This window comes from Dromiciops gliroides, chromosome X, assembly GCF_019393635.1.
Source record: "Dromiciops gliroides isolate mDroGli1 chromosome X, mDroGli1.pri, whole genome shotgun sequence".
NCBI lineage: Eukaryota > Metazoa > Chordata > Mammalia > Microbiotheria > Microbiotheriidae > Dromiciops > Dromiciops gliroides.
The window spans coordinates 79,171,897-79,196,294 of record NC_057867.1 but is presented as its reverse complement, the minus strand read 5'-3'; the positions used below and the strand labels follow the sequence as shown (position 1 = coordinate 79,196,294).

Sequence of the window (24,398 nt, the reverse complement as noted above, 5' to 3'; positions counted from 1 at the left end):
GGGAGGGGCGTCGAGCTAAAGCCTGGGGGGGTGAGGTAAGGCCTGAGGGGGGGCGTCGAGTAGAGCCTGAGGGAGGGGGAGGGGCGTCGAGCTAAAGCCTGGGGGGGTGAGGTAAGGCCTGAAGGGGGGGCGTCGAGTAGAGCCTGAGGGGGGGGGGAGGGGCATCGAGCTAAAGCCTGGGGGGGTGAGGTAAGGCCTGAGGGGGGGCGTCGAGTAGAGCCTGAGGGAGGGGGGGGGGGCGTCGACCTAAAGCCTGGGGGGGTGAGGTAAGGCCTGAGGGGGGGCGTCGAGTAGAGCCTGAGAAGGGGTGAGATAAAGGCTGGAGGGAGGGGCATCGAGGTAGAGCCTGGGGGGGGCGTCGAGATAGAGCCTGGGGGGGTGAGGTAAGACCTGAGGGGGGGCGTCGAGTAGAGCCTGAGGGAGGGGGAGGGGCGTTGAGGCAGAGCCTGAGGAGGGGTGAGGTAAAGGCTGGGGGGAGGGGCATCGAGGTAGAGCCTGGGGGGGCGTCGAGTAGAGCCTGAGGGAGGGGGAGGGGCATCGAGCTAAAGCCTGGGGGGGTGAGGTAAGGCCTGAGGGAGGGGGGGGGCGTCGACCTAAAGCCTGGGGGGGTGAGGTAAGGCCTGAGGGGGGGCGTCGAGTAGAGCCTGAGGGGGGGGGGGGCGTCGACCTAAAGCCTGGGGGGGTGAGGTAAGGCCTGAGGGGGGGCGTCGAGTAGAGCCTGAGAAGGGGTGAGATAAAGGCTGGGGGGAGGGGCATCGAGGTAGAGCCTGGGGGGGTGAGGTAAGACCTGAGGGGGGGCGTCGAGTAGAGCCTGAGGGAGGGGGAGGGGCGTTGAGGCAGAGCCTGAGGAGGGGTGAGGTAAAGGCTGGGGGGAGGGGCATCGAGGTAGAGCCTGGGGGGGCGTCGAGTAGAGCCTGAGGGAGGGGGAGGGGCATCGAGCTAAAGCCTGGGGGGGTGAGGTAAGGCCTGAGGGGGGGGGCGTCGAGTAGAGCCTGAGGGAGGGGGAGGGGCATCGAGCTAAAGCCTGGGGGGGTGAGGTAAGGCCTGAGGGGGGGCGTAGAGTAGAGCCTGGGGGGGTGAGGTAAGGCCTGAGGGGGGGCGTCGAGTAGAGCCTGAGGGAGGGGGAGGGGCGTCGAGCTAAAGCCTGGGGGGGGTGAGGTAAGGCCTGAGGGGGGGCGTCAAGTAGAGCCGGAGGGAGGGGGAGGGGCGTCAAGGTAGAGCCTGGGGGGGTGAGGTAAGGCCTGAGGGGGGGCGTCAAGTAGAGCCTGAGGGAGGGGGAGGGGCGTCAAGGTAGAGCCTGGGAGGGTGAGGTAAGGCCTGAGGGGGGGCGTCGAGTAGAGCCTGAGGGAGGGGGGGGGTGTCGAGTAGAGCCTGAGGTAGGGGGAAGGGCGTCGAGCTAAAGCCTGGGGGGGTGAGGTAAGGCCTGAGGGGGGGCGTCGAGTAGAGCCTGAGGGAGGGGGAGGGGGTGTGAGGTAGAGCCTGGGGGGGTGAGGTAAGGCCTGAGGGGGGGGGCGTCGAGTAGAGCCTGAGGGAGGGGGAGGGGCATCGAGCTAAAGCCTGGGGGGGGGGTGAGGTAAGGCCTGAGGGGGGGGACGTCGAGTAGAGCCTGAGGGAGGGGGAGGGGCGTCAAGGTAGAGCCTGGGGGGGTGAGGTAAAGGCTGGGGGGGGGGCGTCGAGCTAAAGCCTGGGGGGGGGGGTGAGGTAAGGCCTGAGGGGGGGGGCGTCGAGTAGAGCCTGAGGGAGGGGGAGGGGCGTCAAGGTAGAGCCTGGGAGGGTGAGGTAAGGCCTGAGGGGGGGCGTCGAGTAGAGCCTGAGGGAGGGGGAAGGGCGTCGAGCTAAAGCCTGGGGGGGTGAGGTAAGGCCTGAGGGGGGGCGTCGAGTAGAGCCTGAGGGAGGGGGGGGTGTCGAGTAGAGCCTGAGGGAGGGGGAGGGGTGTGAGGTAGAGCCTGGGGGGGTGAGGTAAGGCCTGAGGGGGGGCGTCGAGTAGAGCCTGAGGGAGGGGGGGGTGTCGAGTAGAGCCTGAGGGAGGGGGAGGGGCGTCGAGCTAAAGCCTGGGGGGGTGAGGTAAGGCCTGAGGGGGGGCGTCGAGTAGAGCCTGAGGGAGGGGGAGGGGCATCGAGCTAAAGCCTGGGGGGGTGAGGTAAGGCCTGAGGGGGGGGGCGTCGAGTAGAGCCTGAGGGAGGGGGAGGGGCATCGAGCTAAAGCCTGGGGGGGTGAGGTAAGGCCTGAGGGGGGGGCGTCGAGTAGAGCCTGAGGGAGGGGGAGGGGCGTCGAGCTAAAGCCTGGGGGGGTGAGGTAAGGCCTGAGGGGGGGCGTAGAGTAGAGCCTGGGGGGGTGAGGTAAGGCCTGAGGGGGGGGCGTCGAGTAGAGCCTGAGGGAGGGGGAGGGGCGTCGAGCTAAAGCCTGGGGGGGGTGAGGTAAGGCCTGAGGGGGGGCGTCAAGTAGAGCCTGAGGGAGGGGGAGGGGCGTCAAGGTAGAGCCTGGGGGGGTGAGGTAAGGCCTGAGGGGGGGCGTCAAGTAGAGCCTGAGGGAGGGGGGGGGGCGTCAAGGTAGAGCCTGGGAGGGTGAGGTAAGGCCTGAGGGGGGGCGTCGAGTAGAGCCTGAGGGAGGGGGGGGGTGTCGAGTAGAGCCTGAGGGAGGGGGAAGGGCGTCGAGCTAAAGCCTGGGGGGGTGAGGTAAGGCCTGAGGGGGGGCGTCGAGTAGAGCCTGAGGGAGGGGGAGGGGGTGTGAGGTAGAGCCTGGGGGGGTGAGGTAAGGCCTGAGGGGGGGGCGTCGAGTAGAGCCTGAGGGAGGGGGAGGGGCATCGAGCTAAAGCCTGGGGGGGGGTGAGGTAAGGCCTGAGGGGGGGACGTCGAGTAGAGCCTGAGGGAGGGGGAGGGGCGTCAAGGTAGAGCCTGGGGGGGTGAGGTAAAGGCTGGGGGGGGGGCGTCGAGCTAAAGCCTGGGGGGGGGGGTGAGGTAAGGCCTGAGGGGGGGGCGTCGAGTAGAGCCTGAGGGAGGGGGAGGGGCGTCAAGGTAGAGCCTGGGAGGGTGAGGTAAGGCCTGAGGGGGGGCGTCGAGTAGAGCCTGAGGGAGGGGGAAGGGCGTCGAGCTAAAGCCTGGGGGGGTGAGGTAAGGCCTGAGGGGGGGCGTCGAGTAGAGCCTGAGGGAGGGGGGGGTGTCGAGTAGAGCCTGAGGGAGGGGGAGGGGTGTGAGGTAGAGCCTGGGGGGGTGAGGTAAGGCCTGAGGGGGGGCGTCGAGTAGAGCCTGAGGGAGGGGGGGGTGTCGAGTAGAGCCTGAGGGAGGGGGAGGGGCGTCGAGCTAAAGCCTGGGGGGGTGAGGTAAGGCCTGAGGGGGGGCGTCGAGTAGAGCCTGAGGGAGGGGGGGTGTCAAGTAGAGCCTGAGGGAGGGGGAGGGGCATCGAGGCAGAGCCTGGGGAGGGGTGAGGTAAAGGCTGGGGGGGAGGGGCATCGAGGTAGAGCCTGGGGGGGTGAGGTAAGGCCTGGGGGGGGGCGTCGAGTAGAGCCTGAGGGACGGGGAGGGGCGTTGAGGTAGAGCCTGGGGGGGTGTGCGGTAAGGCCTGGGGGGGGTGTGAGGTTAGACTTGAGGGGAGGGTGTCATGGTAAGACCTGAGGGATGGACCCTGTTGAAGTGGAGCCTGGGGAAGGGGGCAGAGAACTGAATTAGAGAGGGCCTGTGGGGGGGTATAGGGAACAGTTAGGGGGCCCTGAGGGGGCGGGGTAGGGAGCAGGGCTGGGGTTTCCGGGTGGGGCACTGCATACTTCATTTATATGAGATATTTTTGCAGATCCTTCCTTTCTTCCCCCCCCCCCAGGTGTTTCTCTTTCCTGCCTTTTCCATTCTTTTGAGACCATCACAGAATAATAGAACCACTCCCAGGTCCTCTGTCCACCTAGGCTCCCTCTGTGTGATGATAAAGTTCTGAGGGGTTTCATGTATCATTTCCTCATATAAGAATGTAAACATTTTAACCTTGATTAGTCTCTTATGTTGGCTTTCCCCCCCTCATGTTTACTTTTTTATGCTTCTCTTAATTCTTGTTTGTATATATTACATTTTCTACCCATTCCTGGTCTTTTCATCAGGAAAACTTGGAATTTTTCTGTTTCATTAAAGATCCATTTTTTCCCCTGTAGGATTATACTAAGTTTTTCTGGGTAATTTCTTCCTGCTTGTAAGTCTAGATCCTGTGATTTTTGCAATACCATATTCCAAACTCTTTATAGGTGATAGCTGCTAAATCTTATGTGATCCAACTTTGGTTCCCCTGTATTTGAAATTTTTCTTTCTGGCTGATGGCAGCATTTTTTCCTTGACTTGAGAGCTCTGCATTTTGGCTAGTTTTCCTGGAAGTTTTCATATTGAGAGTTCTCTCAGGAGATGACCAGCAAATTCTTTCAATGTCTACTTTGCTCTCTGGGTCTAAAAGGCAGTTTTCATTTATGATTTCTGGAAATATTGTGCCTAGGCTCTTTTTTTTCTGATGCCTTTCACATATTCTAAGGAATTTTATTCTTTTTTCTTTTTTCCTAACGAATTTTAAATGATCTTTCTTCAATCTTTTTTCCAGGATATTTGCTTTTGCTGTGTGAGATACTTCACATTTTCTTCTATTTTTTTCAGTCTTTTGACTTTGTTTTATTATTTCGTGATGTCTTATGGAATCATTAGCTTCTCTTTGGCCAATTTTAATTTTCAAGGAATTATTTTCTTTAGTAATTTCTTATACCTCTCATTCTAAGCTGTTAATTCTGTTTTCTATTTGTCTTCATTTTTTCCCTCTCTTGCTCTCAACTGGCTTTTGAAATAATTTTTTTGTTATTTTTAAGCTCTTATATTTTCAGTAATTCTTTTTGGACATTTACGTAGCTATGTGTGCATATATGCAGGTGTGTATGTATACATATTTACCCACATGTATAGACATTCATTATACATATTAAATGTACATACAAGCCAAAACACACACATATACAGGTTATTTATGGTAATCTACAAATGTCTGTATAGAAATATGCAGTCAGCATATATTGTTTATAAGTGTATACTATATGTGTATGTATAGTATACATATATGTATATGTCATTATATATTCATATATATATATACACAAGTTTTGTGAATCATGTTCATGTATATATACACAGGCATGTGTGTAACACACAAATATACATATAAGCATCTTGTTTGTATATATGTACATGTTTGAACACAAACACAAGTATATGCACTTATCTGTATGTATATATGCATATATCTGTACATATACACACAGGAATGTGCAGGTACATAGGTATATACATAATGCTTAGGTACATAATAGATCTTTTTTTTTCTTTTTTTTTTGCAGGGCAATGAGGGTTAAGTGACTTGCCCAGGGTCACACAGCTAGTAAGTGTCAAGTGTCTGAGGCCAGATTTGAACTCAGGTACTCCTGAATCCAGGGCCGATGCTTTATCCACTGCACCACCTAGCTGCCCCAGTAATAGATCTACATATGTTTATTTGTATAGTATATGCATAAGCATATACTATATATATAGTATATAAATGTAATATAAATATAATAATAACACACAGTTACACATGAATCACATACCCATGCACATGTATAAAGGAATATCAGCCACATTTGTGCATACACATGAGTATACTTACAAATGTGTGTATAGATATAGATGGGTATATGCTATATATACAAATATGTGGTTTATATTTTGTGGGCATATGTATATCTATTGTGAACCTGTATATATACTTATACTTTTGTGCATATTCATTTGTATAAACCTTTGTGTGTCTTATAGATATCCCTGTATATATGCATTAACAGTCACATAGGTGTGTATAAATAAACATTGTATATTTATATCTGTCCACTCATCTGAGTATGCACAGATATTTTTCATACTTAGCATTTGGCTTTTAAAATCCTTCATGCTGTGTGCCTTTTCTTACCCTTTCAGTCTTCTTATACCTTACTAACCCCCACGTTCTCTGTGATTCATGAACTCTGACTTATTTGCTCTTCCTTGCACATGACACGCCATCTTTTGTGTCTGAGCTTTTTCGGTATGTCCCCTATTTCTGGAACTTTCTTCTCATCTCTGCCTTCTGGCTTCCTTTGCCTCATTCACATCTCAGCTAAAGTCCCACCTTCTGCAAAAAAAGCCTTTCCTAGTCTTCTTTAATCTTACTGCCTTCCCCCTGAGACTATCCCCAATTTCTCCTGTCTAGATCTTGTTTGTACATAGTTTGCATGTTGTCTCCCACATTAGACTGTGAGTTCCTTAAGGGCAGGGATGGTCTTTTGTCTTTCTTTGTATCCCTAGCACTTAGCACAGTTCCTAGCACACAGTAGGCTCTTAATAAATGTTGATTGATTGATTGATTAACTATTGTCATAGCTTGGCTCAAGTCTCTCCCTACTCCAGTCCATCCTCTATTGAGCCACCAAAGTGATTTTCCTAAAGCTCAAATCCGACTATGCCATCCTACCCCAACCCCCCACTCAGTAAACTCCAATGGCTTCCTATCACCCCCAGTGTCAATATAAATGCATTCAGAGCCCTTTATTACCTAACCCCCTTCTTCCCTTTTCCAGTCTTCTTATACCTTACTCCCCAACATGTACTCTTTGATCCAGTGACACTGGCCTCTTGGCTGTTCCACAAACAAGACACTATATCTCTTGACTCTGGCTGTCTCCCATGCCTGGAATGCTGTCCTTGACTTTGTCTACTGACTTTTCTGACTTCCTATAAGTCCGTACTGAAATACCGTTTTTTACAGGAAGCCTTCCCCAATCCTTTTTTTTTGGGGGGGGGGGTGAGCAATGAGGGTTAAGTGACTTGCCCAGGGTCACACAGCTAGTAAGTATCAAGTGTCTGAGGCTGGATTTGAACTCAGGTCCTCCTGAATCCAGAGCTGGTGCTTTATCCACTGTGCCACCTAGCTGTCCCCCCCCCCAATCCCTCTTAATTCTGGTACCTTTACTCTTTTAATTATTTCCTATTTATTCTGAATATGGTTTGCTTTGTATGCATGTTTGTTTGCATGTTATCTTCCCCATTAGATTGTAAGCTCCTTGAGGGTAGGGACTGTCTTTTGCATCTTTTTCTATCCCCAGTGCTTAGCACAGTACCTGGTACATAGCAGATGCTTGCTTAATAAATGTTTATCAAAATTTATCAATTTAGTTCACTGACTACAAAGATAGCTCTAAGCTGTCCTTGATGGCAAGTCATGAGTCTAAATGCACTCAGTTACATAGGTGATAATATAAGGCATTTTCTGGTTTACCCCCACTCCTATCCCCACCCCACCTCTACTATCCCTTTATTCACACTCTCTGTCAAAATTATTAATTTGTATTACTTTATTCTTTGTATGGGCAGCTAAGTGGCATAGGGGATATGAGTGTCAGACGTGGAGGTAAGAAAACCAGAGTTTAAATTCTATCTCTGGAGCAGCTAGGTGGCACAGTGGATGAAGCACCGGCCCTGTATTCAGGAGGACCTGAGTTCTAATGTGACTCCAGACACTTGACACTTACTAGCTGTGTGACTCTGGGCAAGTCATTTAACCCTCATTGCGCTGCAAAAAAATAAATGAAAAATAAATTCTATCGGGGCAGCTAGATGGCGCAGTGGTTAAAGCACCGGCCCTGGATTCAGGAGTACCTGAGTTCAAATCCGGCCTCAGACACTTGACACTTACTAGCTGTGTGACCCTGGGCAAGTCACTTAACCCCAATTGCCTCACTAAAAAAAAAAAAATAAAAAAAAAATAAATTCTATCTCAGAATAGCTGTGTTTAAGTCACCGTCGCTTTCATACTCCGTTTCCTCATCTATAAAATGGGAATAATAATAGCTACTTGCCTCATTGGGTTGTTATGGGGATCCAATGACATAACCTATGTATGTTGTTTTGCAAACCTTAGAGTGCTATATATTGCTTATATATATGTTGTTATATATTTTGCTATATATGCCATAAATGTTATTCTATGTCTTTATCACCTGATTGGCTACTGAATGGTACATTTGATAAGCATTTACTGAATTTTAGAATTGAATACTTCACTAGATTTAGAACTGGAAGAGATCCCATAAGACCTCTCTAATGCAACCCACACATTTTACAGTTGGGGAAATGAACTCCACGAGGTGGGAAGTTACTTGCCCAAGATTACACAGCTTAGTAGCTGGAATTTTAACTCGGGTCCTGGGGCTCTAAATTCAGTGTTCTTTCCATGGCATCAAAAGGTTATGTGCTGGGGCAGCTAGGTGGTGCAGTGGATAGAGCACCGGCCCTGGATTCAGGAGTACCTGAGTTCAAATCTGGCCTCAGACACTTAACACTTACTAGCTGTGTGACCCTGGGCAAGTCACTTAACCCCAATTGCCTCACTAAAAATAAAAAAATTTTTTAAAAAAGAGAAGGAAAGGTTAGTGTGCTTCAGCAAGGCATCCAAGGACACAGCTTATCTTTAAAAAAAAAAAAAGTTATGTGCTGTGGTCAGCTAGGTGGCGCAGTGGATAAAGCACCAGCCCTGGAGTCAGGAGGACCTGAGTTCAAGTCTGGCCTCAAGACACTTGACACTTACTAGCTGTGTGACCCTGGGCAAGTCACTTAACCCCAATTGCCTCACCACCCCCCCCCAAAAAAAGAAAAGAGATTATGCAAATATGTCCTCTCTTGTTAAAAAAAAAAGGTTATGTGCTGTGTCAGTCAAGGTACTCAAACCAACAAAATCCCAGCTTCTTTTTAAAGTATGAAAAAATAACTTTACAGGAAATAGCTTGATTTTTTTCTCTTTTTCATAGTGTGACTGAACATTTGCGTGAAGATGATAGTTCCTGAGGATGACATGGTCAGAGAACCTGATCCCCAGATCAGTGGAGAGAGTTCTACAGAAAATCTTGTAATGGATATAGACATAGACCCAGCAGCTGACCAAGCTGATTGTGAGGTGGATGAGGTGCAGAATCTACAAGAATTAGCGAGAAAACTTGAAATCCAAAATCAGCAATTAAGACCTGGGAACCAGGCAAATGTCCCTCATGAAGAGAGACAAATCTACTTGGACACAGACAATCAGTATATCGGGCCAGATAGAGGCTTCAGTAGTGAGATAGAAAAACAGAGTCAGCTTTATGAGATAAACCCTGAGATGAAAGAGAGCAAAGATTTGAAAGGAGATGGAGATATGCAAGTTGAGGTTAGCAGAAGCACTGACCTACCAAAGTATCATGCCAGGAAGTCCATTGCACTTGTGGATAGTGGTAGTAGTACAGTGGGTGTAGATATATCAACTAGGCCCAAACTTACAACCTCTAAAATGCCTGAACAGATTTCCACTATGGAGACAGAGTCAGGCAGCTTCTTCTCTGATACATCATTGTTTGGCCCAATACTGGATGATGTGGAAATATTAGAACTTGGTGACTTATGTGAAGGAGATGACAGTAATTGGTATGTATATCTTGGAAGAGTTTGGAATCCCCCTCCTCTTTTTTTTTTAACTTGAGAAATTCTTAGCACAGTTGGATTTCTGTCAACAATATGAAAGACCTGAATGCAAGTTTGTTTGCATGAAGCTTACCAAATTATATTCAGTTTATCTGAATTGTGATTTCTTAAATGCACCACCCCTGTCCCAGCTTCCAGTCATCAGCGAGAACTGAGAGAGATGAAATCCATTATGGATTGCTTAGTGCCAGTCCCTTAGCTGATATTTTGAGTTTGAACTGCCTCTGAGCATCCAATCAATCAGGGTTCATTCCAGTGTTAAATGAAACCATGGAGATCATCGAGGGTCTCAGAGTGTGGAAGGAAAGAAGGTAACCTTGGGAAAAAGCCATGGTTAGGGAGACAGGATGGAGTGACCTCAGCAGCCATATAGAAGTCTTCTCATGTACCTACCCACATTTGCTTTGTATGTATCATAGTCATGGGTATGAGAGTATTCATTGATTGATAGTAAAACACTTTGAAATTCTACTTCAATGAATGTTAGTGATTGGTAGCTTTTTTCTCAAATTGAGTGGAATACGTTAGCATATTAAGTTATATTTCTATGTGAAATATTTTAAGAAGAGAATCCAGCAAACAGTGTCTACTAATGTGCCAAAGCACTGCACACATGCATTGACGAGTAAATCCTATAGAAAATATTAAGTGGGGGGCGGCTAGGTGGCGCAGTGGATAAAGCACCGGCCCTGGATTCAGGAGTACCTGAGTTCAAATCCGGCCTCAGACACTTGACACTTAACTAGCTGTGTGACCCTGGGCAAGTCACTTAACCCCCATTGCCCCGCAAAAAAAAAAAAGAAAGAAAGAAAATATTAAGTGATATCTGTGGCAGATGAGTTCTGTTAAGAGGAAAGGACAGATTTACTTGGATTTAAAGACTTGCATTCTTTTCCTGTCTTGAAGGCTTTATGCTTTGCCCAGAAGCACACCTCCAGTGAAAGAGAAAACAGAATCTCTTTTAAAGTGGTGCCGTCAGACGCTGGATCATCCCAGTCCTGAGACCAAAGCAGCCTGCTCAGCCTTCCTGGAGAAACTTGATCAAGGTATGGAAATCAAGTCCAGGCATGGAAAGAACACTTCCACATTAGCTGTATGACAAGGTTATTCCAACAAGGTTAACACATTTTTCAGTAGTGGACCCTTGCAGAGTCCATTGCGTATCCTTTATTACAGTGATGTTTTGAGAGACAGGTTGTAAGCTGTGTTGTCAGTTTATTAGACATAGTATGTTTTAGGGGATATAGTGCACATCCAAATCCTTGTAATTAGCAGTCCATATTATAATAACTTTGTACTGATTTATAGAATACCTTCTTCATTATTTATGTTTGGAAGCGATTGAGTGTTCTAAGGCTATTTTTCCCCCAAATCACATCTCCTATTTGTAGGGTATTGGGTTTATACTGGGAACCACAAAACTCAGTCCCACACTGGGGATTCCAAAACCCTTTCTTTAGCTTTCAGGTTCATGGCCAGAATAGTACTCCCTCAGAGGATCAGACTTGCTTTTTTCACCTCCTGCTACAGATAAATGTTGAAACTAAAACATCTAACCCCATTTCAAAAAATAAAAGAAAAGCTTATCCATGGAATCTTATTTTCATTGTTAATGTATTTCTCTTTTTCATTTTCCACTTAGCGAGTAGGCAGAAAACTCTCTGTCAAAGCACATTGGCCCCTTCAAGTGTGCAAAGCTCATTCATAGAGCCACCCTTTGCTGGTGATGCCCCAAATGTTCCCATGGCCCTGGAGTCAGCTAGCAAGCCACTGTTCTCCTGGGATACCTCAGGTAAGGCATGTTAAATCTGCAGAGTAAAACTGGTCAATTGTGCAGAAAGCAGGAGCGAATGGGAAGGAAGAAAGCATAAAGGACTTAAATAGATACAGGCTCTATCACTCTGTTTTACTGATTAACTTTTATATGATGCCTACTATAGAAATAATATAAGCATAGCATTATCATGTGAAATGGTGGGACATGCCTGTCTCCCCTGCTGCTCGGGAGACTCAGGCTGGGAGATCACTCGAGTTCAGGAGTTTTGAGCTACAGTAGGACTAAAGCTGATGAGGTATCCACATTAAGTCTGGGACTGATATTCATTATCCCAGAGCAGGAGCCCAGCAGGCTGCCTGAGGGGCAAATTGACCCAGATTAGAAACAGAGCAGTTCAAAACATCCAAGATGATCAATAGTGCAGTGAGTGGACACTGAGCTTCTAGCATGGGAGGGATTGAGAGACCTGACCTTCCCTATCTACCCTCCTTCACCACCCCCACCCTTACCCCGCTAACCCCTCCCCCGCCAAAAGGAAAGAAATACTCAGCATTTCTTGGGTTCATTATTAGCAACTGTCAGACTGGGAGGAAGAGCTAATGAACTGACTGGTACCTAGGTTCTCAGGAGAACACCTGATAGACTTGAACATGAGGTTGAATCTAATAAAATTCAATTTAACATCACTTTCTTTTTTCCTGGATAAATAAAAAGTCTTACATGTGTCTAAAAAATTGACTTCACAAGTACAAGATGGAGGAGACCTGCTTAGATAGCAGCTTATCTGACAAAGATCGGGCATCTCTGTTGGACCACAAACTCTATTTGAACGATGTGAGATAAGGCCTCCCCAAAAGCTAATGGTGATCTTGTGTCTTTATGTCCTCAGGTCCTGACACATCATAGGCACTTAATAAATGCTTGTTTGTTGGGCTACATCAAAAGGTATAGCTTCTAAGTATTAGGAAACAATAGTCCTTCTGCCTAAACACTGATCTACTGAGCTGTCTATGTGGGTCACTTCTACAACAGGATTAGACATCTAAGATAATTTTATGTTGGAAAAATAGAGCAAATAAATTACCTTTGTTTCTTTCTTTGTATACCCTAAGGACTTTCTGGCATTTCTCCATCACAGTCAACTTTTAAAGAGACTATTATAGATTGGCCTTCTGATGAATCCATGTCTAAGGACTGTAAATTACAGTATTTCACTGATATGCAGGTGCCTCAACTACAGAAAGAAAGTAAGAAGCATTGTTTTATTTGAGAAAGTTCTTTGCTTAAGAAGAATGCATGCAATTCTCTGGAGAATGTTTGAATTTCCTACTTTTCACATATTGGCATTCCCTTTCTCCTCTCTAGCAGAAATGGATTGTATACATGAAATAGTTTAGCTCAAACCAATCAAAACCAAATATCTTCTAGGAACTAACATCTGTGATCCCTTTGTCAACCATATACTGCTTCCATCCCATTTACCCACTCACAGCCATCCACGCATAGTCTCTAACCTGTGTACTTAATCCATTCATACACTTACTCTCATTTCTGTTTTTTCAATGGGTTATTTGGCATATGTCTTGTGTGCGTATGGGTATACACATGTACACACGTTTGAGAGTTGAGGGAGAAAGGATATGCTTGTGTTTTAAGTCCTAAGGGACTTTCCCATTGCCACTGGTCAGGCCCTTAAGGCTGTAGGCTCTTGCTTAGAAATGTCTTCAGCTATAATAAGGGGAATTTAGCTCACATTCGGCCCTATAACTCTTCACATTTCTCTAGCACTTTCAGATATACCAAGCACTTTGCTCAAAACAATTCCACGTGGTTGGCCAAGATGGACATCTCTGCTTAGGCTTGTTCCTGTTTTTGCTCACCCTTTATCTTTAATTCTCAGCTTACTCCTTCTACTCTAAGTACAAGCTTATGGAAAGTTTCCCTTATCCAGCGCCAACCAAAACAACCTTCATGAGCCTGCTGTCCCTCAAGCTATTATCCTATGTCTCCTTACCACCAAACTTCTAAGAAGATTGGCTGTCTACACTCACTGCTTCTCCTCTCTCACCACCCATGTGATTGGAATTCCTTTGCAATCTCAGCTTTGTCTCCACTACTCACTCTACTGAAATTGCTCTCTCCCTTTATATTAATAACCTGTTATAGTAATGAACTCTTCTTTGTCAGATCACATGGCCTCTTTTAATTCCTCAGGAGATTCTCTTCCCTTGTGATCTGTGTTATTCCTTTTGCACAGTGGTACTACTACCTCTCTGCTGCTTTATTCTGTTTCTGCTTTTTTTTTTTTTTTTGGTTTCTCGTCCTCCCCCCAAAGTCTGTGTGTGTGTCTACTAAGCATCTGGTCTTGGCCCTTTTCTTTCTTTACATTCTTTCCTTGGTGATCTCCCAGGGTTTCACTTCTATGTAGATGATTCAAAAATATTTCTATCTGTCCTTTTTCTCTAGTTGGGCATTTCCAACTTCCTTTTTGACATAGATGTCCTATTAACATCTCAGCCTCAATGTGTTAGAAACTTCATCATCCTTCTCTGTACATGCCCCTCTTCCTCAAATTTCCTATTTCTGTTGTAGAAAATTAAAATATATAGTTTATTTTGCCTGTCTCCTATAAACAGATCAGAGAAATTAATCTTTAATCTCTCCTACAAAATTAGTAAACAGATCAGAGTGTAAAGAATTCATTGTTATTTGAGGTTTTTATGCGCACACTGGCCTGGGGCTCCGCAAACTGCACGGTGCTCCACCCACTGGTTGTAGCCATTGCCAGAGCTCAGGCACCTCACGATGTCACCACTCGCGGAAGCCTACATGGGCCTGGCAAAATTATAATGATTGGAAGCCTAGTGAGGGCAGTCATGTGACTGTCAGAGCGGCCATCCCATTGGCTGGGGCTGTGTGGGGGTGTTTCTAGGTTTGGAGGAGGCGAATTGGGCATTCGAGGTGGAAGCTGGAAAGGGACAGGCGTTCTGCTGCGTATTTTCAGCTGATTCCTGGGTGGTGGTATTTTTTCAGGTATTATAATTTCCCTTTCCCTATTTTATTTCCTTTCCCTTGATCCTCCTGATCCTGTTTGTGTTTTGTTTTTTTTTAAGTTTGTTCTTGTTAAAATAAATCTTGTTCTATTTTGAGGGGAGGCTGCCGGTCTCCTTCCTTGCCCCAATATTGCGGCAAGCCCTCCCCAAATAAAAATTGTTCCCCACAAGAGAAATTGTAATATCTTGTATCTCCTACAATTTGTTTGAATACCTGCCCTCCTACAAAAATCCAGATCAGAGAAAACATAAATCTCCTACCAAAACCAGATCAAAGAACCAGATCAGAGACAGACAAAAAACCATAATCATAATAATAATCAATTTTTGTCCCAAGAAGAAATATAGCATGATCATACTGGAGACCCCTCTCCTCAGAAGGGAGCTTAGAGTTCCCCTTTTTTTCTAAGAGTTTTTAAGGTTTCTCAGCTCACAGTTTACAGAATAACTTCAGTGGTGTGATACAAATCAAACCAAAGCAAATACTACAAATAGTAAATCAATTACACAATACAAATCAGTTTGACAGCTCGACTTAAAGCAGATGCTATGGTTAGATTATGTGGAAACAGGAGAGGTATTATCAAAGACTAGGAGGTCTAGATAGCTGATCAGGAGAACAATAAGATCTTTTCACTTTCTTGGGAAAGCAGATAGTGAATAAGAATTTCAAAGGGGCATTTACATTTGTTTATTCTCTTGGGGAAAGTAAATAGGGACTGTCTGGTTTCAGTTTGAAGTCTTTGAGCAAAGGGCATTTTGTTCCTATTAATCCAGGGTCTCATAAAATCATTCATATTAACATTGTTGATGGCACCACTGTCTTTCCACTCAGCCAAATTCTCCCCCACTTGCCAGGTACCTCAATAAAGGCCTTGCATCCGGCCCCTTCTCTCCACTCAGACAGCCTCTTTCCTGGATGATTGAAACAGCTTCCCTATTAAGATTCCCAGCTTCCGGCTTCGTCTTTCTCCAATCCATCTTCCACACCTGTATTTCAAAAGCACAGGTCTGACCACATCACTACCCTCCTCAAGAAGCTTTAATGGTCCTCTCTTGCCTGTAGGAGAAAGTACAAACTCCTTGGCCTGGCATTTAAAGCCTTTTCCAATTGGATGCCAGTGTATCTTTGCCATCTTACTACATTTCGTGTACTATATGTTCCAGCCTAACTAGCCTCTCAGTTGTTTCCTAATTCTGCCCAGTCCCCTCCTGCAAATAATCCTCCATCCCTAGCACACACTCCGTAGGTTTACCTCTTGAGGTCCTTTTCTTCCTTCAAGGCCCCAACTCAAGTTTTATTTCTGCCATAAAACCTTCCTTGATCCCCTCCTTTTTTTCTCTCCCACCTCAAAACTTTCTGGAGTAATTGGCTCTCTCCTTTGCACCCCTGTCATATTCTCCCTTGTATTATACTTATTTGTATCCATGTTTATTTAAATAAATTTCTCTAATAACAATTCCCACAAACAATTCATTGTGGTTGAAAACAATTTTGGCCGACAGTTTAAATAGCACAGTGTCTATTTTGTGTTATATTACACATAAAGTCCGTAACTTGAAAGGTCCTTAAAATATCTGGGTTTGCTTAGCTTGCTAAATATTGAATGTTCATGTAATTATAGAATTTGGAGTTGAAAGGTACCTTAGAGGTCATATATTCCAACCCCTCAATTATACAGTTGAGGAAATTGTGGCTCAGAAAGGGGAAGTGATTTGTTTAAGGTCGATCAGGAAGTAGATAGAGTAGAGCCATATTTGAACCCAGGCCCTCTGACTCAAATCCAATGTGCTTTCTCATGTACCATGTACCGCGCTGTTGATCTATTATGCATAAAAAAGAAAGAATTAGAATTAAGTTGAAATGCCTGGAGTCACATGCACGATCCACTTTCTCTTCAGGTCTTCTAGAAGAACATGCGTATGCATCTGTCTCAGCACCTTATAAGATGCCCAGTGCTTCTTTCCACTCTCGGAGAGGCAGTGTTTTCAGTGAACAGGAATTATATAATATTGGGGAAGATCAGGATGATTCTGACTGTCTCCCGGCATTTTCAAACAAGCCCAGATATGCTTCATCTTCTCTACCTAGTTTGCCTCCATACCAGTCCCCATCCACAAGTGGTGACTATGTCAAAGTAGTGCCTCCTCCAATGATTTCCCCAAAGAGATCAAAGTCAGGCTCCAGACTAGAATGCAAGAAATGGCCAGACAGTGAAGGTAAGTTAGCTGTGGACTTTAGGCTTTTATTTGGAAAATCACCATTGGCTGAAATAAAGGCAATGTGGTCTTTGGCTCTTCCCTTTTTCCCTTTTACCTCTTCCTCATTGCAGTAAAGATAAATAAAAACAATTGTGTGTATGTATAAGAGTTTCACCTTTGTATTAACCACAGTTAAAGCTGTGTTCATTATCACTGAATTGGAAAGGAACTTGAGCATCATCTAGGTCAATTTTCCTTATCTTAGAGATGACTTGATTAAGGCCACACAACTATTTAGGGCATAACTAGAACTAGAGAACAGGTGAGCTTACTCCCAGTTCAGTGTTTTTCTACTTGAATTTTATATTTTTTAATACTCTGGTGGAGACATGGCTCTTGGTGTCATAAGTGGTGGGCAGGCTACATATTCCCTTTGGAGGTGGAGAGAAAGGGAAGTGATTTCAGTGGCAGGGGGGTCCAGGCCTGGGAATATTAGGCCATCTGCATGCTGGCCACAGGACTAAGTGCATAAGAGATTTGAGGCTTTGGGGGAGTAAAATGGGTCACTGGGAAGGGGTAAAAGTAGAACCCTGTGGAAGGGCATGAAGAAGTGCCTTAAACCCCCCCCCCCAACAAGCCCTGTGTCTTACCTACTCATGCAGCAAGGAAAAATGTCTTAAGTCGTAGGAGAAATGGAGTTGGTATATACAGCTCAGCAGCTGCCTGCCAGCTCAGTTTAGGGAACATCACTTTCATTCACCACTCTTGTCATAAGCAAACAATTGCTAGCCAAGTGTTTAAGAACCAGCAGAGAAGGAAAAACTCATTCCTATCTTTGCTTTCAAGTCTTTTTCACACAAACCTAGCCATGTCTCCCTTAATTCTATATGCATAGAACTTATTTTTAAGCTCAAATGTAGAACTTTACATTGATTTACATTGATTCTTTAAATTCTTTGTGATGGCTGGCTCTTTGTCCTGTCATGTTGGCATCCTTGGGATCCATACTATGGCCTCCAGTCTGTAGCATCCTATCCAGCTACATGTCATCAGCACATTTGATATGCAAGCCATCTATGCCTTATAATTTCATATATTCCTTGTTACTTCAGATGAACTGTACACCAGTATGCCCAGCAAAATTAGATCAAGTCTTCGTTCTTTGAGTTCTGTGAGAAGTAGCCACGGTTTAGACTGGGATATTCAAATACCAAAGGGTCGGTTGTCAAGAATTCAGGAATCAGGTAAAGATTTTTCTTTCTTTAAAAAAAATTGTTAGGGGGCAGTTATGTGGTGCAGCGGACAAAGCACCGGCCCTGGATTCAGGAGGACCTGAGTTCCAATCCGGCCTCAGACACTTGACACTTACTAGCTGTGTGACCCTGGGCAAGTCAACTTTGCATAAGGGGTTCTGTCATCTCTCATGTTTTTATCTGTAATTACACTGTATCTGGCATACAATTCCTTTCTTGGGGGGGGGGGAGTTTGAAGGGTTAATGTGATTCATAGAAAATATGGATCAGACATATTGCTGGTATTGTGACCCCTTCTTGGATTCTTTCTTCCAATTATTATAATTTTTAAAATGCAGGAGATGTTTTTACTAACTAACTGAGAATAAATATATTGCACTTCTGAATTCCTTACAATTTTCAAGCTGATATTCTAAAGTTTTCTTTCTTTTTTCCTCCCTTCTCCCTTATTCCCAACAGTAGGCTTGGTTCCTAGTAAAATTCGATTTTCTTCTAGTATTGGCAAACCTCTGTTAAATATCCGAAAGCCAATGAAAGCTGAGCCGAGTGTTATTTTAAATCCGAGGAAGCCAATAAAACGTGAATACTCTAACCCTGCTGTGGATCAAAAGCCAGAAGCATCTTTTAGTCCTGGTCCTTTAAGAAGACATTTGTCTCCTACCAGTATTGCTTCTGTAGCTACTGTATCTAAAGGTTCTTCTGTTGAAGAAGAGACACTAGCTGCAGAAGCATCATCTCTTGAAAACAAGTAAATGGAGCCACCCACCAGGTAAGAAACTGCTAAAGAAAAGGGGAAGCTAGTGAAACGTCACTGGGATGTTTAAAGAAATTCAAACACTTAGATTCCCAGGATAGGAATAATAATTATAGTTAAACATATAAAATATGTTCCTCTAAGTGGTATATAATGACTAGATGTACTTTATTTCAGGATACCTTCCAACTAGACTCTTTCAGGGGGAAGAATCAGGAGTTGAATATTCAGGAGCCTTTTGTCATTTGCTCCTTCTTGAGGTGCAGAGGTCATATCACCCAGGATTTGAATTGCTCTCTAAGCCTTGTGGTATGAAGGTCTAAGAGGTACAAATAGATTAGGTAGCTGTAAATCGGTTCCTTTTTGTTGTAGGAGTGGGCATCATGGTAGCTGGTCAGAGTGAGATGTATTTTGGTTCTTAGAAAAAGACTTTAGCCCAGTGATTTTCATGCTTTGAGAATAGTGAAACCAAAAGGACTGAAAAATAGGACCTACTAGATCTGCCACTGGTTGGACACTACTAATAGTTTGGAACTATAGTGTATCTTACTGTGATCTGCGTTATATGCTAATAGGGTGCTCCTACCCCGCTAAGTTATACCTTCAGATCTCAGGGGTGACCTGGAATCCAAGAGGTCATTTCTCCCCAATGTTGTGTAATCTTGTCATGTTGGGGTTGATTTTTGTGAGAAATATGGCCAAGTCTGTGACAGGCTTATCATCGCATGAGAAGATGACAACAATTACAAAAAACATAGACATTTATCTTTTTCAAAGGTTTGGTGGGGCTCTAGGTAGAAAAAGAGTTTAAAAGCCTATAAAATGATTTAAAAAACCAAATGAGGCTGGTAAAGGAAATAATGGGAAAAGAAGCAAGATAGCTGAGGAATAAAGGTATGAAATAACTTAGAAAAGAGGTACAAAACCTTACTGAAGAAAATAACTCCTTGAAAACTAGAACTGGCCAAATGAAAGCTAGTGACTCCAAAAAACTTTTAACTATTGGAAAGCCATGAACAACAATAAAAAAGCCTAGGTACCATATTTCAAGAAATCATAAAAGAAAATTGCCTAGGTAGCTTAGAACCAGAGAGCAAGAGAGAAGTTGAAAGAATCTACTAGTCACTTCCTGAAAGAAACCCCAAAATTAAAATTCCCAGGAATATCATAGCCAAAATCCAGAGCTCTCAGGTCAAGTCAAAAATATTGTAAGCAGCTAGAAAGAAAGAATTCACGTAACAAGGAGCTACAGTAAAGATTACACAGGGAGCTAGGCTTACAACCAAGAAAAACCTATCAAACAAAACTGAGTGTAGTCCTACAGAGGAGAAAATGGATATTTAATAAAATAGAGAAGTTCAAGTTTTCCTGACGAAAAGACAAGAGCTGAGTAAAAAATGTGACATAAAAATACAGGAGTCAAGAAAAGCAACATAAGAAGGTAAACATGAGCAAGAAATCATAAGGGACTAAAAAAGGTTAATTTTTTGGCATTCTTATATGGAGAGATACTAGATACAACCACTCAGAACTTTGTCTTCACCATGGGTCTTAGAGGGAGTCTGATTAGACAGAGGGCCTGGAATTGATTATATTATGTTTTGAAGATCTCAAAAGAAGAATGGAAAGAGTGGGGAAGAGAAACATCCTAGGAGAGAAGGAAAGGGAGACAAGGAATGGGGGGCGGGGTATTATCTCACATAAATGGGTGCACAAAGAGGAAGTTATACAAGAGGGTAGTGAAGGAAAAGTGGGCGACAACCTGAACCTCACTTTCATCTGAACTGGTCAAAAGAACAAAGAATTCATATATAGAATATCATACCCAACAGGGAAATTGAAGGGAAAGAGGTTAAGGTAAAGATGTGGGAGGGAATGATAGGGGAGAGTAGATTAAGAGAGGCAATTAGAAGTAAAACAAACTCTTAAGGAGGGGGCAGGGGAAAAAGAATGGAAAAGTTATAAGAATAGAACGGAAGGAGATAATTAGCAGTCATAACTTTGAATGGAAATGGGATGAATTCATCCTTAAAACAGAAGTGAATAGTAGAAACCAGAATCCAACAATATGTTGTTTACAAAAAACGTACTTGAAACAGAAAGATGCACACAGAGTTAAAATCAGGGACTGGAGCAGAATCGAATATTTTTTAGATGAATAAAGAAGTCAGGGGTAGCATTTGTGATCTCAGATAAAGCAAAAGCAAAAATAGACCTAATAAAAAGAAAGATAAGCAGGGAAAATATTTTTCTAAAAGATATCAAACATAATTAATATCAATACTAAAACATATCTACTCCAAATGGCATAGCATCTAAATTCTTAATGGAAAAATTAAATAAATTACAGGAAAAAGTGATAAAGCTATAATAATAGGGGATCTCAATTTACCTCTCTCAAATATATATAAATCTAACCATAAAAATTTAAAAGAAATGAAAGACCTGAATAAAATGTTAGAAAAGTTAGCTGTGATAGAGTGCTGAAGAATGTTGAATGGGAATACAAAGGCATGTTCTTGTTTCTCAACTGTGCATGGCACTTTCACAAAAATTGACTATCTCTTGAGTATGTCTTGGGGCATAAAAACCTCACAAATGCAGAAAAGCAGAAATATTAAATGCATCTTTTTATGACCGTAACAATTAAAATTACTTTCAATAAGGGGCCTTTGAAACAGATTTTAAAGATTAATTGGGAACTAAATAACTTTATTCTAAAGAGTGGCTGAGTCATAGAACAAATTATAGAAAGAATAATTTCATTAAAGATAATAACAATGAGACAGCATATCCAAATTATCTTCAAATGCTTTCATCAGTGAAAGAGAGAGAGCGAGAGCGTGAGTGAGCAAGCAGATCAATGAATGGGGTATGCAACTAAAAACATTTAGATAACCAACTAATTAAAAATCCCACATTAAATACCAAAATAGAATGAAAATGAAAGAATAACAAAATTGAAAGTTTAAAAAGCCATTAAATTAATAAAAACTAGAAGCTGATACTTGAGAAAAATAAAACAATAAAATAGTCAATGTATTAGTAAGTTTGATTTAAAAAAAGAATTAAGAAATAAAATTACCAGAATCAAAAATGAAAAAAGTAAATTCACGACCAGTGAAGAAGAAATATGTGACTATTTCACCCAACTGTATGCCCATAAAATGCACAACATCAATTAAACAGATGAATATTTACAAAAATACAAATTGCCCAGATTGCCAGAATAGGAGGTACAGTAGTTAAATTACCTTCTCATAGAAAAAGAAATTGAACAACCCATAAATGAACTACTAAAGTGGGGGGGGGGAACCTAGGACCAGATGGATTTACAAGTGAATGCTGCCAAAATTTAAAGAATAATTAATTTTAGTGGTATGTAAATTACTTGAAAGAATAGGTAAATAAGAGGTCTTAGTAAATTCCTTTGATGACACAAATGTGGTCTTGAGACCTAAACCAGGGGGAATTAATATAGGGGAAAAAATCCTATTAGCCAATATCACTGATACAAAATTTATAAAATTTTAGCAAGGAAACTACAGCAATATATCACAAAGATCATAAATTGTGATCAGGCCAGAATACCAGGAATGCAGAACTTGTTTAACATTAGGAAATCTATAAGGAAATTTGACCATATTCATAACAAAACAATAAAAATAATATGATTGTTTCAGTAGATGCTGAAAAGGCTTTTGAAAAGATCCATTTCTGTTTTAAAAAAAATACTAGAAAGCATTGGAATAAAGAGAACTTTCCTTAAAATGATAAGTAGTATCTATATAAAACCAAGAGTTAGCATTTACTGTAATGAGAATAAGCTAGAATATTTTTTCAAGAAGATCAGGGTAAAGTATGGATGTCCTTTATTACCATTAGTACTCAATATAGTGCTAGAAATGCTGGAATAGTGAGAGAGCTAAGGGAGGAGGAGGAACACTTGAGAGTAGGAATCGGACTTATACTGGTGAATAGTCCCTGTTATTTCTCTCCTTTCGCCTCCCAAATCAGCTGAGTATTAATTTTAATCAAGTAAGTTGTGAATGACTGATAGGCTAAACTAAGCTAAGTAGTCTGGGTTTTCTTTTCATTCCCAAAAAGAATGTGTATCTGCCATTGATCGAATGTCTCCACTGGCTATTTGTGAACCTTCTGGTCCTCTGTCTGTTCTCTGCCCCCAGCCAGTCTCCCAGTTAGTAAAATACAGAAAACTAGCATTGTCTGATGAGTCCCCCCTCCATGTCCTTCCTCACTCTGTCCTTGGCTGAATCTTACAGGAGGTGAGGCACTCATTTTGACAAGTCCTGCCATATGGTGCCTAGCAAAGCCTTCACTCTTGCAATTTTTTGTGGCCTAATAGTTGCTTTTTTAAAAACAGGTCTCTCCAGCCAGTGAAGCTCAGCCATTTATATGCTGAACCATAGAAGGACAGATGCTGCTGCAGATATAAGGAAAAAAAACCTGTTAAAGTTATAAAGTTATGAATGCATTATAAACATGTGTACTGAGTATTTCTTAGCATCTCTCTCTCTCTCTAGACCATAGCAGAAAATTGAATTCTAGAGCTTTTTTTTTGGCAAGCTGATACAGGGTTTTCTTGCCAGGGTTAATTTTGCTAAGATCAAGCAAAATGACAAACATTTACTGCACACTTAGCATGGTCCAGGCACTGTAATAAGCACCTGCAATAGAAAAGACAAAGTCTTTCCCTCAAGGAGCTTACATTCTAAGGGAGGCACTAGCATCTGGGGGATACCAAGAAAGGGGTCTTTTAGAAGTTGGATTTGAGAATTGTCTGGAAGGAAGCCCAGAAAATTAAGAGGCAGAGGTGAGGAGGCAGAACATTCTTGATATAGGGGACAGCCACTGCCAAGGTACAGAAATGGGAAGCAGGTGATGGAGTGTCACATTTAAGGGACAGCTGGTAGACCAGTGTAGCCTTATTGTAGAATGCGTGGAGGGCAGGGTAGTGTAAGAATACTGGAAGAGGAGGAAGGAGCCAGCTCTTAAGTGCTAAACTGAATGTTTTCTATTTGATCTTGGGAATGGGTGAGGGGGTGGGGGTGGGTGGGTGGAAATGACATGATATCATACCTGCCCTTTAGGAAAACCACTTTAACAACTGAATAAAGGATACTTTGGTATGGGAGACCTTGGGTAGAGAGACCAGTCAGAAAGCTATTGCAGTAGTCTAGGTGAGAGCCTGCATTATGTCATGTAAATCGAGAGAAAAGGATGGACACTAGAGATGTAGAGAAAGCAGTAGCAAAATTTGGCAACTGATTGGAAGTAAGAGTTAAGTCATGGGAGTAGAGAGATTGGAATGAGAATATCTAAAGGACTATCAACATGTATGTTGAAGTCTTCTAGTATTAGAGCTGGAGTTGGGGTAGAAAGGAAAACTGTGAGCAGGCACTGAATTGAAAAAGGAAGGAGAGTATCTCAGGGGTTGGTAGATGACATATAGAAATCTTATTTGGGTGATCAATTTTGATTGAATGAATCTTAGAAGAGGAGCAGCTGCTGAGGGATGCAGATAGAGGGAGTAACTAAAAGTAGCAATGGGGAACAAAGGATGTTCTGCTCTTACCATAATGGGCAGTGAGTCAGAGGGAGGTGTGGAAGTGTCACTTGTATTGGAAAAAGTGGCAAGGAAACCAATGTCATCAGGAGGGAGCCTGGTCTCAGGGCCAGGAGATGGGAGGAGGAAGGAAGGAAGGAAGGAAGAGTGTCAGGATGAAAGAAAGTTTGTTTATTATGGAGCAGATATTCCAGAGAGCACAGTGGAGAGGAATGGCTAGTCTGGAGTGGGGCACC

The 24,398-nt window shown here is 43.5% G+C and overlaps 1 protein-coding gene across 1 annotated transcript in view; it reads left to right on the top strand.

Annotated features, from left to right (window-relative positions):
• Positions 1 to 23,042, top strand: part of LOC122734117 (SLAIN motif-containing protein-like) — a 46,811-nt gene extending 23,769 nt beyond the window's left edge. Inside the window, exons 2-9 of the mRNA XM_043974821.1 lie at positions 8,831 to 9,479; positions 10,443 to 10,582; positions 11,179 to 11,328; positions 12,426 to 12,560; positions 16,269 to 16,586; positions 17,681 to 17,812; positions 18,281 to 18,590; positions 22,960 to 23,042. Of these exons, the coding sequence (XP_043830756.1) occupies positions 8,854 to 9,479; positions 10,443 to 10,582; positions 11,179 to 11,328; positions 12,426 to 12,560; positions 16,269 to 16,586; positions 17,681 to 17,812; positions 18,281 to 18,573 (1,794 nt within the window). The 5' untranslated portion in view covers positions 8,831 to 8,853 and the 3' untranslated portion in view covers positions 18,574 to 18,590; positions 22,960 to 23,042. The remainder of the gene's footprint in view (positions 1 to 8,830; positions 9,480 to 10,442; positions 10,583 to 11,178; positions 11,329 to 12,425; positions 12,561 to 16,268; positions 16,587 to 17,680; positions 17,813 to 18,280; positions 18,591 to 22,959) is intronic.
• Positions 23,043 to 24,398: the final 1,356 nt, after the last annotated feature.